The sequence below is a fragment of the Leopardus geoffroyi genome, chromosome D4 (assembly GCF_018350155.1).
Source record: "Leopardus geoffroyi isolate Oge1 chromosome D4, O.geoffroyi_Oge1_pat1.0, whole genome shotgun sequence".
Taxonomy (NCBI): domain Eukaryota; kingdom Metazoa; phylum Chordata; class Mammalia; order Carnivora; family Felidae; genus Leopardus; species Leopardus geoffroyi.
The window spans coordinates 80,493,252-80,508,204 of NC_059342.1; the positions used below are offsets into that span (position 1 = coordinate 80,493,252).

At 46.6% G+C, this 14,953-nt stretch overlaps 1 protein-coding gene across 13 annotated transcripts in view; it reads left to right on the forward strand.

Annotated features, from left to right (window-relative positions):
- Positions 1-14,024, forward strand: part of CNTRL (centriolin) — an 85,161-nt gene extending 71,137 nt beyond the window's left edge. For all 13 annotated transcript variants that reach the window (XM_045468797.1, XM_045468802.1, XM_045468805.1 and 10 more), the window contains 11 exons: positions 2,111-2,268; positions 3,295-3,368; positions 4,743-4,931; positions 5,339-5,564; positions 7,026-7,231; positions 8,238-8,378; positions 8,954-9,226; positions 9,396-9,458; positions 11,163-11,369; positions 12,591-12,675; positions 12,917-14,024. In XM_045468797.1, coding sequence (XP_045324753.1) covers positions 2,111-2,268; positions 3,295-3,368; positions 4,743-4,931; positions 5,339-5,564; positions 7,026-7,231; positions 8,238-8,378; positions 8,954-9,226; positions 9,396-9,458; positions 11,163-11,369; positions 12,591-12,647 — 1,594 coding nt within the window. In that variant the 3' untranslated portion in view covers positions 12,648-12,675; positions 12,917-14,024. The remainder of the gene's footprint in view (positions 1-2,110; positions 2,269-3,294; positions 3,369-4,742; positions 4,932-5,338; positions 5,565-7,025; positions 7,232-8,237; positions 8,379-8,953; positions 9,227-9,395; positions 9,459-11,162; positions 11,370-12,590; positions 12,676-12,916) is intronic.
- The last annotated feature ends 929 nt before the right edge of the window (positions 14,025-14,953 follow it).

Consider the following 14,953-nt stretch of genomic DNA (forward strand, 5'->3'; position numbering starts at 1 on the left):
TTCAGTAGAGAAGAGGCAGACTTTTCAAAAACTGTTGCTGAACCAATTGTATATCCAAAACCCCAAAAATGAACTTCAGTCCACACCCATGCTATAAATAGAAATTATCCCCAAAAGGACCATAAATATCAATGTGAAACCTAAATACAAAACTTTTAGGAGAACACAGGGAAAACACCTTGGTGACCTCGGGTTAGGCAGGATTTCCTAGATGTGACCCCAAAAGCATGATCCATAAAAGAATAAATTGGTAAAATTGGGCTTCATCAGAATTTGAAACTTCTCCTCAAAAGACACTGTTAAGACAATGAAAAGACCTGTCCCAGCCTGGGAGAAGAACCTTTGCAACATGTATTCGATAAAGGAGTTGTACTCGGGGCTGCCTTCGGGGCTCAGGCCAGTAAGCGTCTGACTCTTGATTTCAGCTCAGGTCATGATCTCAGAGTTCGTGAGTTCCAACCCCGCATCTCACTTCACCCTGGCAGTGCAGAGCCTGCTTAGAATTCTCTCTCTCTCTCCCTGTCTCTCTGCACCTGCTTGCGCGCACTTGTTCTGTTTCAAAAAAAAAAAAAAAAAAAACTTAAAAAAAAAAACCCTTTCCTCTTAAAAAAAAAAAAAAGTACTTGTACCCAGAACGTATATCTTAAAGAGCTGTAATTAGAAAACGAACAACCCAGTTTTTTTAAAGGGGCAAAAGACTTGAAAAGACATTTTACTTAAGATGAGTGGGTGGCAAATAAACACATAAAAAGATGCTCAACATCATTAACCATTAGGAAAGTCCAAATTCTTAAAGTTTTATTTATTTTGAGAGAGAGAGTGAGCGAGCTTGTGCACAAGCGGGGGAGGGGCAGAGAGAAGGAGAGACAGAATCCCAAGCAGGCTCCGCACCATCAGCGCAGAGCCTGATGTGGATCTCAAACTCATAAACTGTGACATCATGACCTGAGCTGAGATCAAGAGTCGGGGGGTGCCTGGGTGATTCAGTCGGTGCAATGTCCAACTCCTGAATTTATGAGTTCATAAAACTCATGAGTTTGAACCCAGCATCGGCTCTGGGCTGTGAGTGCAGAGCCTGCTTGGGATTTGTGCTCTCTCTCTCTCTCTCTCTCTCTCTCTCTGTCCCTTCCCTGAGTGTGCTCTCCCTCTCTCTCTGTCTCAAAATAAATACATAAACAAAAAAAGAAAAATGAAAAAAAAGACGCTTAACCAACTGCACCACGCAGGCCCCGCAGAAAACGCAAATTAAAACCACAATGAGATATCATTACACACCTATTAGAAGGGCTAAAATTAAACACTGACCATACCAAATGTTCACGTATGAATTTTCATACACAGTTGGTGGGAGTGTAAAATGTTAGGGCACTTCGGAGCATGGTTTGGCAGTTATTTTGGAAACTAACACCTACCGGAAGAGCTAGCCATTCCACTCCTAGATTGTTCTTCAGAAGTGAAAATGTACGTTTATACAAAGAATGACAGGCATTGATGTTCATGGCAGCTTTATTTGCAACAGCCCAAACCTGGAAACAACCTAAAAGTCCCATCAGCTGGTGAATGCATAGACCGATTCCAATATACCCATCCCTTGGAATACCATGTAGCAATGGAAAGGGAATGCGGTGTTGTTTACACACAACAACATGAATGACTCAAAGTGACTACGCTCAGGGGGAGAAGCCAGACAAAAGCGAGCCCCTACTGTAGGACTCCATTTACGTAAAAGAAGTTATGCTCATGCCCGTCTGTCTTTTGAACAAATCCTATTACATGCACAATCGTGTTTCCTGCTTTCTCACTGATGAGAAGCTAGCGATCTGTTTTAATCACCAGACTTTTGGAATTCCGAGTGCTGCCCATGTTTTTATCCCTGGTGTTTATAAAGCTTCAGTTTAGGGAGTCCCTTTTCCAAAAATCTCCTGTTTGGAAAGCGGAAAACAAGACGTCTTTTGAAAAGGAGTTGAAGAGCCTTTGGTTTTGTTAAGATTTATGATCATTCGTAGTCCGTAACTACCCCGTGAGGGCAGAACACTCTTCCTCGGTTGTGTCTTGTGCGTGCTCGAACATTTTACGTTTCATAGTCTGACTTACTCTGCTTGGACGGTAGGGTTTTGGCAGCTGCAGAAGAGAATAGCAAAATGGAGCAGGCAAACTTAGAGAAGCTGGAATCGGATGTCAGAAACCTGCAGCAGGGGCTGGACCGACTGCACAGAGAGAAGCTCTCACTGCACAAAGACATGGCAGCCACGCAGCAGCAGCTCCGAGGTAGGCGGCCGCATGGTGGGAGAGACGAGGCTCTTTCCTGCTCTGGCTGCTGCTCTTCATTGTCTGCTTTTCTTATTCTAGAAATAACTCCTTGCTAATGGGCATGGGGTTTATTTTAGAAGTGACAAAAATGTTCTAAAATAGATGGTGGTGGTGTTTGCACGACTCCGTGAATATACTTGAAGCCACTGAATTGCATAAACAGGTGAAAGGCACGGTGTGTGGATTCTGTCTCAATAGAGCCGCTTAAAAAATTAGTTGATGTTCCTTAAAGAACAATTTAAAAACATAGGTAAAAAAATGAAATAAACACCCTCAGAGGGAATTCCTGTTGACAGGTTGGAATATCTTTCCAGATTTTTTCCTTGGGCTGTGGGTGTGTGATTAAAAAAAAAATGCAGATAATGCCTTTATTACCAAATCTTTGTAAATATTCATGATTAGGAGAAGTTACTAAGTAATCCTGGCTAACAACATGCTTGTTAAGCACTTACTCTGTCTTAGACGTGTGCAGTTATTTGATATGCATTTTTTTCATTTAATCCTGGTAACATTTTTGTGAGACAGAAACTATTTCACCCATTTATAGATGAGGAAAGCTTAGTTTCCTTGTGGCTTAACTCAAGTGAGAAGTGGCTTACAGCTAATAAGTGACAAAGCCAGTATAGATATAAAACCTGTTCCCAAATTGTCTCCCTTTAAGGGTGTATCAAACTTACATTTCTGTCCACATTGTAGAAGGTACTCATTTCCGAGCCATGCACGTCCTCAACGCTAGGCATTGTCTAGAAACTGTTTTTATTGTGAGGTTTCGAACACGTGAGTCTTTACAAACCTGAGCGCCATGCCCAGGTGTATGTGCCGCGCATGTCACTCTTTCTTCTGACCTTTTAGTAAGATGACACGGTATAAGCCATACGTTTAACAGGTAAAGTTTATGTTCACCTCCACTTTCTTTGGGGGGCCGGTGGGGATTTGGAAAATGCATACGAATGTATTCGTTTTATGTAAATATTATTTCTATAGAAAAACAAGAAGCAGTAAACTCACTACAGAAAGAACTAGCTGATGTCCAAGACCATCTGAACCTAGCGAAACAGGTGAGCTCCGTAACAAATGCGATCTTCTAGTAGTGTCCTGAAGGCATGCAGACCACTGGTTCAAATAACAAACAAATCAAGTAGGTTGGTTCCTTGTCACGCCAGCAGGTCCCAGCGGGCCTTCATATAACAAAGACATACATACACACACCTTTTGGTGCAGAGCAGTGATTTTCTCATTTATTTTAAGTTTCACTCAAAGGTCATAAGTAAGGTGGGAAGCTAGACCAGAGCCCAACCCTTCAGCAGCCCCTCTGGGGCTTTAGGCACCAGATGGACCGTCTCTTATCCATGACACAGACAAGGCCCCCAAAGGCTGGGCTTAGACGCGGTCATTCATTGAGCTGCACGGTAACTGCCACCTGCTGGGGATCTGGGCATCCGTCTTATCAGATGTTCGTTGAGAGCTGTTCTTGACCCTTCTACTTCTGACAGTCTTCTTAAAGGTAACTGAGTGTTGTCCTGTGAGAACAGTGTGTGATTTAAGTTTCAGAGAACCTCAGGCAAGTTCTGGGCTTCGGTTTTCAGCGTGTAGATTAGGAGTTCGATTAGACGTCTAAATCCTTCCATCTACCTTAAGGATTCTGTGTTTCTAAGATGTAGAAAACTTCAAATCAAAGTATCCCATCTTTAAAAAATTCTTACACAGGCTCTAATGAGTATTTTCTGTGTTACTAGAAATGGAACTTTTTTTCAATTTGAAGGGCGCCCGGATGGCTCAGTCGGTTGCATGTCCAGCTCTTGATCTCGGCTCGGGTCATGCTCTCACAGTTGGTGAGATCGAGCCCCATGTCAGGCTCTGTGCTCACAGCACAGGGCCTGCTTGGGATTCTCTCTCCTTCCTTTCTCTCTGCCCCTCCCCCACTCATGCTCTTTCTTTCTCTTTCCCCCTCAAATAAACATTTTTAAAAGAAATGTTTAATTTGGATTCCTCGCAGAAAGAAGAAGTTACTGTTTTCTTGAGTTTTTCAACCCACATAAATATTTCAAATAGTAACAAAACCATGACTTTAGGTTCATTTTCAATAAGAATTAAGCCTTATTCACAGCTCTCCTTAATCTTCTTAGCAATCTTGTGAGGTGGGTGTTGTTTATTCCCACCTCAGTGACTAAGCGACTAAAGTTCAGAAGAACTGGGTCTCTTAGGTTTCAGCGTCTTCTGTCGTCTTACTCTTGAGACACTAAACAGAGGAAACCTGATGATTAAGTTGCACTTCGGGGGCCTTAAATAAGTTTGTTGAGGTAATAGAGGACGTGGGACTTCTGAGATGCTTCTCACGTCGTCAGACTTGACTGATGCCAGGAGGGGCACTGGCCAGCCTGGAACGGATGGATGGCTTTGTTAGTAGCTTCCGTTTGTTCTGTCACACGAAGGACCTGCTTGACATCGCCGAGCAGAAGGACGTGCTGCTCAGCGAGCAGACCGGGCTCCAGAAGGACGTCGAGGAATGGAGGAAGAAGCTCGAAGACTGCCAGAAAGAAGGGGAGACAAAGCAACAACAGCTTCAAGTGCTTCAGACGGAGATTGAAGAAACCAAGGCGAAGCTAGCCCAACAAGAAACGGTACTGCACGTCTATGGCGTGACAGAAAAGGACACGCTTTGTCACTCGGGCGTTTTCTCCCCAGGCGGAAGCTATGAGGGGTCCCCCATAGGACTAACTTCCCTTCACTGCCCTGTGTAACCGGGGAGGGTTTCACACCAGCACTTTGACTCTCTTGGCATTAATATTTGTGGACCATTAAGACCGCAGAACATCGCTCCCGGAAAGAATCTTGATGGCCACATGCCATTTGCTGCATGAATCCCCACCTCACGTGCCGGCCAAATAGTTTTCCAGCCCCCGCTGTCTGTCACTGTGGGATGTTTTCTGCTTTCTCTTGGACTTGAAAATATCTAGCGCCCATGAAGTTTCCCTCACCTGGGACACCTGTGTTTGTTATTTTATGACTAGGGTTATTCTCTGTTAAGATGTTTCAGAGACTCCAGAAAGAGACAGAATGTGAAGAAAAGAAGTTAGAAGCCAGTAAGGCGACTCTGAAGGAGCAGCAGCAAGAGCTGGAAAAGGAATTAACGAAGCAGAAGAGCAAGCTGGACCAGGTGCTCACAAAGGTGTTGGTGGCGGAGGAGCGTGTCAGGGCTTTGCGGGAAGAGGAGAGGTGGAGTGAGACCCTGGAGAAAGCGCTCTCCCAGACCAGTACGTATTCCCCAACGTGGCGGTCTGGCAAAGTGTGTCGGGGAGACCCGAGCCTGGCCCCGGCCCGGCAGGGCATCGGGAGGAGCACGGCAGGAAGGAGATGCCCCCCCCCCCCAGCTCCCCCGGGGTCCTGCCGGCCCTGTGAGAGAGGACACGGGGCACTTGTCTCTGTGGAGACGGGATTTGACCCTGAGGCTGTCAGGTCTTTCTACTTGACCACGTTGCCTTCTTCCAGAATGCTGCCTCCAGGAAGAGCGACGTTCAGGCAGAGAGGTGCCAGAAGGCACTTGATCTAAAGGCCTTCTGTGAAGCAGTACGTTGTTTTGAGCTTTGGGAACAGTGTTCCATTTCATCTCAACCAATCAGAAAACAGTATTAACAGTTCCACTTCTGTCTCAGTTTGACATAGTGAATGGTACCAAAACACAGGTGTTCGTTTTGGGGGCTGTCGGCACTCTCCTGAGCCATATTTCAGTCAAGATGGAAGTCCAGGGTGAATCATTGTTCCCACATCAATGAATGATTCTGTTCTTAGGCTTCAGGGTTTAGTAATGTTCAGAAAACTTTGCTCTCCCCGAGTGAACTCAGTGAAAGGGTTATTAGCCCTTTTTCCCCAGCAACTCTTGATACACGCAGACCCAGCCATTTCATCGTGACAACGAAACTTCCCAGATGTGCTGCACCTGACCACACCAGACGTGTGAAAAGTAAAACCTGGACAGGGTGTTACTCCAAAGAGTATGATTAGAAAAACCTATTTTATTTATTTAAAAAAAATTTTTTTTAATGTTTATTTTTGAGAGGGAGAGTGGGAGAGAGAGAGAGGGAGACGCAGAATCTGAAGCAGGCTCCAGGCTCTGAGCTTGTCAGCACAGAGCCCGATGCGGGGCTCGAACCCACGGACTGTGAGATCACGACCTGAGCCGAAGTCGGCTGCTTAACCGGTTGAACCACCCAGGTGCCCCAGAAAAATCTATTTTGAACGTCAGTGTTTTTCATAAACATTATTTATGGAGTACTCACTAGGTACTTTGCGTTCGCATACACAATTCCCGTTAAACGCCAGGAAGTAGGCGCCTCCTGTATAGGGTAAGGCTCGTGCTGCTCCAGATCCCATGTTCTTTGCACCGCGCTGCCTCCCGTGAAGGAGAAGCACTGGTGCACCTCCGTGCAGGTTTATAAGAAGCATTTCGGCCGTCTGTTCCAGGCCTCCTGCACCTCAGGATTGCTGTATTCTCACTGCTCTCAGACACCCAAAGGGAAGACAGTAGCTGTCTGTCACTTTGGGATCCGGCCCTCCAGGACCCAGTGATGTCAGGAGGCACCTTCATCTGGGCTCTGATGTGGGTCAGGGGGGAGTTGGAAGACTCCGTGATGCCTGAGCGGGTGACATGGCGTTACGCAACGCGCCCACGGCCAGCCCGGGGCCTCTGGCTAAACTACTCAAAATGCTCGTTTCAGAACGACAGCTTTCGGAACGGGAGCAGCAACTAACGGAAAGGTCAAGTGAGCTACTGACTCTCCAGAAAGAGGCGGACTCTATGAGGGCAGACTTCAGCCTCTTGCGGAACCAGTTCTTGACAGAAAGGAAGAAAGCCGAGAAGCAGGTCACCAGCCTGAAGGAAGCACTTCGGGTCCAGCGGAGCCAGCTGGAGAAGAACCTTCTGGTGAGTCCCCGCGGCCCTGGCAGCTGTCGCGGAATTCGCGCCCTTAAATCCTTCGACTAAAAACTGCTTCGGTGTAGACAAAATCAGTGCCCTGTCAACCCGGTCCCTAACCCGACTGTTGTTTCTGGTGTGTCTGTGCCTGATTTGAGCTTGAAGCTGATGGTGTGTCTTGCCTGAGTCTGAGCCATCAGCCCTAGAGGAGCCCGGCCGGCTGGAAAGATGGTCACGTGAGCAGACAGTGTCACCACAAAGCAGAGAGCGTTCTCCGCAAGGGAGCCCCTGCCTGCGCCTCCACCCGCAGGGGCTGGAGAGGGTTCTGGGGGAGGAAGGCTTCTTCTGGAGACATCTTTGCCCCGCTGTAGTCAGCACTCACGGATCTCATCCTGCCCTTTTCAGTCAGCCTTCGCTTTAATTCATCATCGTCCTGAAACCAAGGAGTTCAGTCTCCCGGGCTTTTATCCCTAAAATACATTGAGGATAAAAATTTGGGGAGGTCCAAAACAGCTCATGGTGGGTGGAGGCAGATGGGCAGGAGTAGAGACTGTCACGGGAATGGACTTTTCTGACACCGCCTGAAGGAAATTGAGGTCACCCTGTTGGGTGAACAGGTGTGTTGCTCCCCAGAGGGTGCTGTATGCAGTGACAACTAGCGATTCGGCGACGTGATTGCAAAGATCTGGGCATTTAAATTTTCATCCTCCGGATGGCTCTGTGATGAGGTAGTACCATGCTCGTCACAGACAGTTAACGGAGGGGGAGAAACGGAAAGTAACGTATCGTCACGGGTAACGTTGCAGACGCAGAATTCCGACCGTGGGCTAACAGGCTTGGCCCGCGTATGGACCCCCAGCTCTGCCACAGCTGCTGAAGAAGGCAGGTGGCATTATCCCCACTTGACAGCTGGAGCCCAGATGGGAAGTGTCAGAACTAGTGGGCGTGTAAGGCCGTGATGCACGCACGCGTCCACGTGCCGGACCCCGGGGTCATTTTCCTCCTCCCGTGCCAGGAGCAAAAGCAGGAGAACAGCTGCATGCAGAAGGAAATGGCAACAATCGAACAGGTGGCCCAGGACAACCACGAGCGGGCCAGGCGCCTGATGAAGGAGCTCAGCCAGATGCAGCGCGAGTATGTGGATCTCAGGAAACAGGTGCGCACCCGGACCCCACGGGCCGGCCGGGCAGACGACGCTCGCTGGGCTCGCTCACTCCCCGCGGGGCTCAGGTTTTTTTTCTTAAATAGCTCTTTGAATAAGAGCATTTCTTTGTGCAAGTTGTAAAAAGCCGATTCTGAGAATGTCCTTTAAATCAAATCTTTTTTTTCTAGTCTTAAAATTGAGAAATGCACCTCTACAAGAAAAAAGCATTCGTTTAAAATGTACTTCTAAAATCCCCTTAAGTGCGGCAGGCTTCTTCTGTTAGTTTTTGAAAGGAAAGTGGCAGTTCTTCAGCATGAAATTTTATCACGTCCCAACGAACTGTGTTGAAATGTTAGATTTTCTGCCAGAAACAAGTCTATGGGCCCCAGATCCCCAGACAAGAAGGAATGACCCCAGGAGAAAGCTCTGCCATCCTGTAATGTAACCAGGCTGAGAGCCGTTTACGCCAAGAGTGGGAGAGCTTAATTCTGCAGATGGAAAGTTCCAGACATATTTGATGCATTAAATAGTTCAGTTCCGTGTAAGTCCCAGACCTTACCCAGTGGTATTTGACTCTCGCTCTTTAGATGACACACCAAAAAGATTTGGAGAGAAGACAAATGGAAATCAGTGAGGCAATGAGATCACTTAAATGTGAGGTGAAGGATGAAATCAGAACCAGCCTGAAGAATCTCAACCAGTTTCTTCCAGAACTACCAGCAGATCTGGAGGCTATTTGGGAAAGGAATGAAAACCTAGAGGGAGGGTTGGAAAGCTTGAAAGAAAACTTCCCATTCACCGTGAGTGAGAGACCATCACCTTTTGAAGAAAAACTGAATTTTTCCCAGATTCACATAATGGTAAGGGTTTATCCCACTGATCTCTGGACTCTGAAGAAGGATGATTTTATTCCCACCTCCTCCCCCAACCCCCATAAGCTGAAAACCAGAATGGGGCTGGGGGAGGGTGGGAGGAGAGAAAGGCTAGTGGTGTTTGGGACTCTGACGTTTCCCCCTGTCTCTGAAAAAGGATGAACACTGGCGTGGAGAGGCACTCCGAGAGAAACTGCGTCACCGTGAAGATCGACTCAAGGTTGCCCTTTACTATTTTTTATTTCTATTTCTCTTTTATTTTTTTATTTTAGAGAGAGCATTGCACGTGTGCAAGTGGGGGAGGGGCAGAGGGCAAAAGGGAGAGAATATTAAGCAGGCTCCACGCTCAGCACAGAGCCCCATGCAGGGCTCAATCCCACGACCCTGGAATCATGACCTGAGCTGAAATCAAGAGTCGGACGCTTCGCTGACTGAACCACCCGTGCGCCCTGCAAAGTCCCCCTTTGAAACAATATGGTAGGAGACCCTTGGTGTGTTGAGGAGAGTGGGGGAAATTGCTCACCTGCATGCACTGCTGTCATTCCCTCTGTTACGGCACCAGCAGTTTTCTAGATCGCATGGTCGAGGCTCAGAGAAGTCGGCATCGCACAGTCAGTACAGTATTGAAAACCATGAACTGTGGTGTTTGGCCCAGTGTTCTTAACCTGTGTAGTGCTGCTTTGCCTCAGCTCCAACTGACAGAACCCGAGTACTTGGGACAGAAAGTAGAGATGCAGTGATGAACCAGAACGGGCTCACAGGCCAGTGGTTGGGGGAAAGACTGGGACTACTGGAAAAGTAGGCTTGGGTGTCAGACGGGAAGTTGTTAGGCTCAGAACACGCGGAGCCTGAAGGCCTGTGAGCCAACCAGGGCTGCTCTCTCCCTGGGTAGCTGCAGAGTCTGGGATTTAGCGGTCAGTGTTGACCTAACGATTTGGGGGTGAAGGGTATAGGTGGGAGTTGGAGAGTGGGAGGGGGATAGAATGAGAGGACAGGATGTGTCTTTGGAGAATGGCTCCATATACAGCATGGCTGAGGAGGAGCCGGGAACCATGTTGAGGGAGTGGAGGCCCTTGATGTGCGATAGCCTCCAGTCACGTGTGGCTGTTTAAATGTAAACGAATTATAATTAAATCAGGTTGAAAATCGAGTGCTTCAGTTGTCACATTTTTAGTGACTCAATAGCCACCTGTGGCTAGTGCTAACGCTTTTGGACAGCACAGATACAGAACAGTCCCGTCATCACAGAAAGTTGTGGTATAACTGCCGTAGCCTTGGAGAGAATCATTTTGAAGAAACAGCACAGGGGCAAGTCGCAAAGTAGTGTGGGGCTGAGGATTGAATATACTGTGAGAGACACTGAAGATATCACGTATAAACCCATCTTCTGCTAAGTCTGGGCGGAAAAGAGAGAGATGAGGTAGTCATTTAATGGGGAGGCCAGGGGTGCAGAAATCCTAAGCATTGTTACAGTGGAGAGAACAGGCCGAGCAAGAGGCCCAGGTCGGGGTGCCTGGGTGACTCAGTGAAGCGCCTGACTCTTAATTGTGGCTCAGGTCATGATCCCAGGGTCATGGGACCGAGCCCCACTTGGGGCTGAGTGCTGGGCACAGAGCCTGCTTAAGATTCTCTCTCTCCCCCTGCCCCTCCCCCGCCTCTCTCAAAATAAACAAACATTAAAAAAAAAAAAAAAAAAAGGCCCAGTTAATGACAACGCGGAATGGTCCAAGTTTTCTGCACACTGAGAGTAGCCACCAGCATCCTCCTGGATTTCTTTTTTTTCTTGAGGACAAGAGCATTTTCAGCAGCCATTCCTACTTTAGAATCGTCAGATTTGCCTATCGGTGTTAAGATGAGGAGGCTACTGATCGTTCAGGTACGTTGCTTCTGTGTAAAACCCTAAATTTCACCGTGACACTTTCAGGCCCAGCTTCGACACTGTATGTCCAAGCAAGCAGAAGTGTTAATTAAGGGGAAGCGGCAGACAGAGGGCACTTTACACAGCCTGAGGAGACAGGTCGATGCTCTGGGGGAATTGGTCACCAGCACCTCTGGAGACTCCACGGCGTCACCCAGTCTGTCTCAGACAGAGTCTTCCCTTGCTGAGGACTCTCAACCTGGACCGAGCCAGGTAAGAGGAGGCTCTGTTCTTCACATGGGAAGTCTCTGAACGCTTTGGGGGCCACAATCTACACAGAGGAGACTCAGAACATAAATGCCACCTTCAAGTCTCTGGAAAACTTGTCTTACGGAAGACTTGCTTTTTTTAAATGGTCCCTGAGAAAACTAGAATCGGTTGGTTGGGAGACATAGAAAGAGGATAAGGTGATGGCTTCGGGAAGAGCCTAGAACTCGAGACTATCAGGGACGTAGTGAATCCTTTGCTGTGCTCCACCGGTGGATTCCCTTGTTCTCTGCTCCGTCAGTAGAGCATTCGGGCTGTGAGGCCAGTCCGGGTCCTGGTTTAGCTGGTCTGTCTCCCTCTCTCGTGGGGAAGAATGACTGGCGTGTGCCCACTCCGCCTCCTCAGCAAAAGTCTGAACTCAGGCCTCTTAGCGCAGGGTCTTTAGAACCCCCGAAGTTCACGAAGGCATTCTGTGTGAGACGTAGACGAGGTTATTCATAGTTGAGGAGGACCATGAAACACACTCATGGAATTAGTAAAGAGTGACCCAGAGATAGGGAACGGCTCCCACTTTTGAGCACCTACTGTGTGCATGTACGAAGCACTTTACATATATCATCTCATGTAGCCTTTGCCTCCTAGGAGATACCTCCTATCTGTAGATAAAGGAGTTGTGCACAATGAAAAATGTCCTGGCAAAAGACAAAACCAGGACTTCAGGGCTCATCTGTCACCACTGCAGAGCAGTATATAGCATGGCTGTGCCTCAAGGAACATTCAGAAGCAGTTGCCTCTTTCATAGGCACATAGCTCTGCAGCAGCAAAGCAAGATTTGAACAGGATTCCCTTAACACCTGTGGTGGGACCAAGTCGGGTACAGGCCAGAACCAGAACCATCATGGGCCTCGGGCAGCCTTAAGAGTGTCGGAGGCACCGGGTGTTGGAAAGAAGGTGGCTTAGAGGGAAGACAGCCCACGGCAGAGGTTGAGTGCATCGGGGTTTAGGTGCGGAGTTCAATTGTCAGCTCACAGTGGTGGCCCCAGGGGTTGAGGTGCTCTGAATTCAAATTCAGGAGAGTAACAAGTGTTAGAGGAGGGGGGCGGGGGGAAGACTGTCAGAATTATTTTGGAGTCTGGGGTCGTAATCCAGGTGTGTGGGATGAAAGCCTGAACGGAGTTGGAGTTAGGGGCTGGCTTCTGAGCCCAGTGTTTTCATCTCCCTTTGCAGAGCTCCTTCCAGGTTCTACAGGGTCCGTCACAATTTCTGGACAGTTACCGACACTGATGCCATTCCCAGCTCCCGGCTCATGGGGGTACGTATTACAGAGTTCTTTTAACTACCACTTCCAGTTGGAGGACCTTCAATTCTGTCTTACACAGTCTTAAGCTTTTCCCTTTGCCCTTGGGTAATTTTACACAGTGGTTCACCTCAAAACATTTTTCCAAAGAGGTACTCAAGTATGTCTTTTACCTGTTAGCCATGGTGCCGTCACTTGGTTCTGTTAATACTTTGGTTACTGTTGCAAAAATTCCTCCCTTTTGTCTTAACTGCAGGAAGAGAACTGTTCAGCCAGATGCGGAAACCTATCTGAGGAAATACCTTCTCTACCTCACTTCGTAACTGGAGTGCCGCTTGGTTTTTATCAAGATCCAGTGAACTCAGATGCTGCACCTCCACTGTAGCTTACCCCACCTGTATCGTTAAATGCCAGGGTTTTTGTAAATCACATGTACATATGGGAATCGTTGTGTACAACTTAAACCAGGGTCCTAGATGGCTGAGGGTTTTGTTTTTTTTATCTTTGAATGTGTTGCCATAAAACTACCGCTGATTGTAATTGCAAATTGGAAGCTGTAAACTGGTGAAATTATAGCTACGTAGAGAAAAAAACAATGTACTCGAGCCCTTCATTTATAGTGTCAAATTTTATTTTTGGATTTTGCTTAAAATCTATTTTCATATGAAAATAAAAGATAAAATAGTCTGTCATCTGACTTTACATTTCGTAGATCTACAGTAAAGCCATCAAATTTGTACCTTAACGCCAAGAAAACGGCCATCTTCCAAATGGTTTTCCATCTTTTGCCTGAAGTATGTTGTATCTGTCAATGAACATACACCATATGGAAATCTATTATAAGACTACACTTCGGGTGCTTTTTCTCAACCAAAAATATTCTTTGGTGGAAAATTAGTAGAATCTGACCCAGTGGTAAATTCAAATTGTGTTCAGACTTTTAAGGTTTTGAACTACTATAATTAATGGCTCGACTCCATGATCTACAAATACATCATTTCAGAACAAGAATAGCAACTCCTGTCACAAAAAACCACGTGGCAACAGAATCACCTTCATGGTTAGGTGAAGTACGAAACTACAGGTTATAGATGAGGTTTTAAAATACTGCCAAGGACTATTTTCTAGGCCCGTAGACAGCTTCTGAACCAGAACAGTACAGAACAGCGCAGTGCAATAACCCCTCACCACTCACAGAGGTTTGTTATGCCCAAGGTGTTTGGCCAGACCTGGACCAGTAAGATATGGGATAGACATAATTACAATCAAGATAATGAAAGTGGCATAAAATCTATTAACACTCAGAAAGTTCTAAAAGGCATCTACTTCCAAAATAAAAATGGATTTGGTGGTGTCTTTTGTAATTACATTCTTGTTTCATTTTCACAAGTCTTCGCAAAATGCTCTGAAGTCAGGCCTCTGCACAATTCTACTGAAATCCTTCAGGGACACATTTTCCCATTCTTCTTTCTAAACTGCCACGTGAACCCTCTCTATTCCCATGTTCTTCGGTTTAAGAAGGAGTGAATTGAACCACACACCTTTCTAAAAAGATCACACTTGAAACAATGGATATGTGAGCAAAAGAGTTCTCAAAACTATAGTCTGGAATTATGTGAGGTAATCAATGTATGAAGCCAAACACCTGGTTCCAAAAGACAGCTTTCCAAAGAAACTTTACTACCTCTAGTAGGACATGAACATCACCACCAGAAATTTTTTTTTTTTTTTTTTTTTTTTTTTTTATCGAGGTTACTGCATCACACACTTTATTATCCCTGAAAAACACCTGAACATTGTACTGGAACGTCTAACCCATAAAGAGTACTGAGCACCAAGTACTAATCAAGACGGGCTCCTCATAGGTGCACGGTTAACAACCCAGAGAACCGGGTGACCACAGAGGTAGTGAGCTCTCCTGGATTAAAGATTAAAAGAACTTCACTCTCTCTACTTGCCCAGTGTCTGGCACACGTGTGTTACAATATGACAATTTGCTCTTCTGTTTTTGAGCACCCAAGTTTATTATAGGGGGTTACACATGCAAATAACAGAATTTGGCCCCAAGTACAGTCAAGGGAGAACACTATCAGGCACCAAGGGTGCTGATCTCACGCTGAAAAAAGTCAACTTAAACACTGCAAGTGTGATCTGAACACAAGAATAAAAGTGTAGGTCAATTACTAAGCGATGTGGGTTTATACGCTATATACACAGACTTCTCTTTATACAAGGACAGTTCTGCAATAAAAACTGACAGCTTCTGCCAGATAACTGTTTGCCTGAAGAAAAT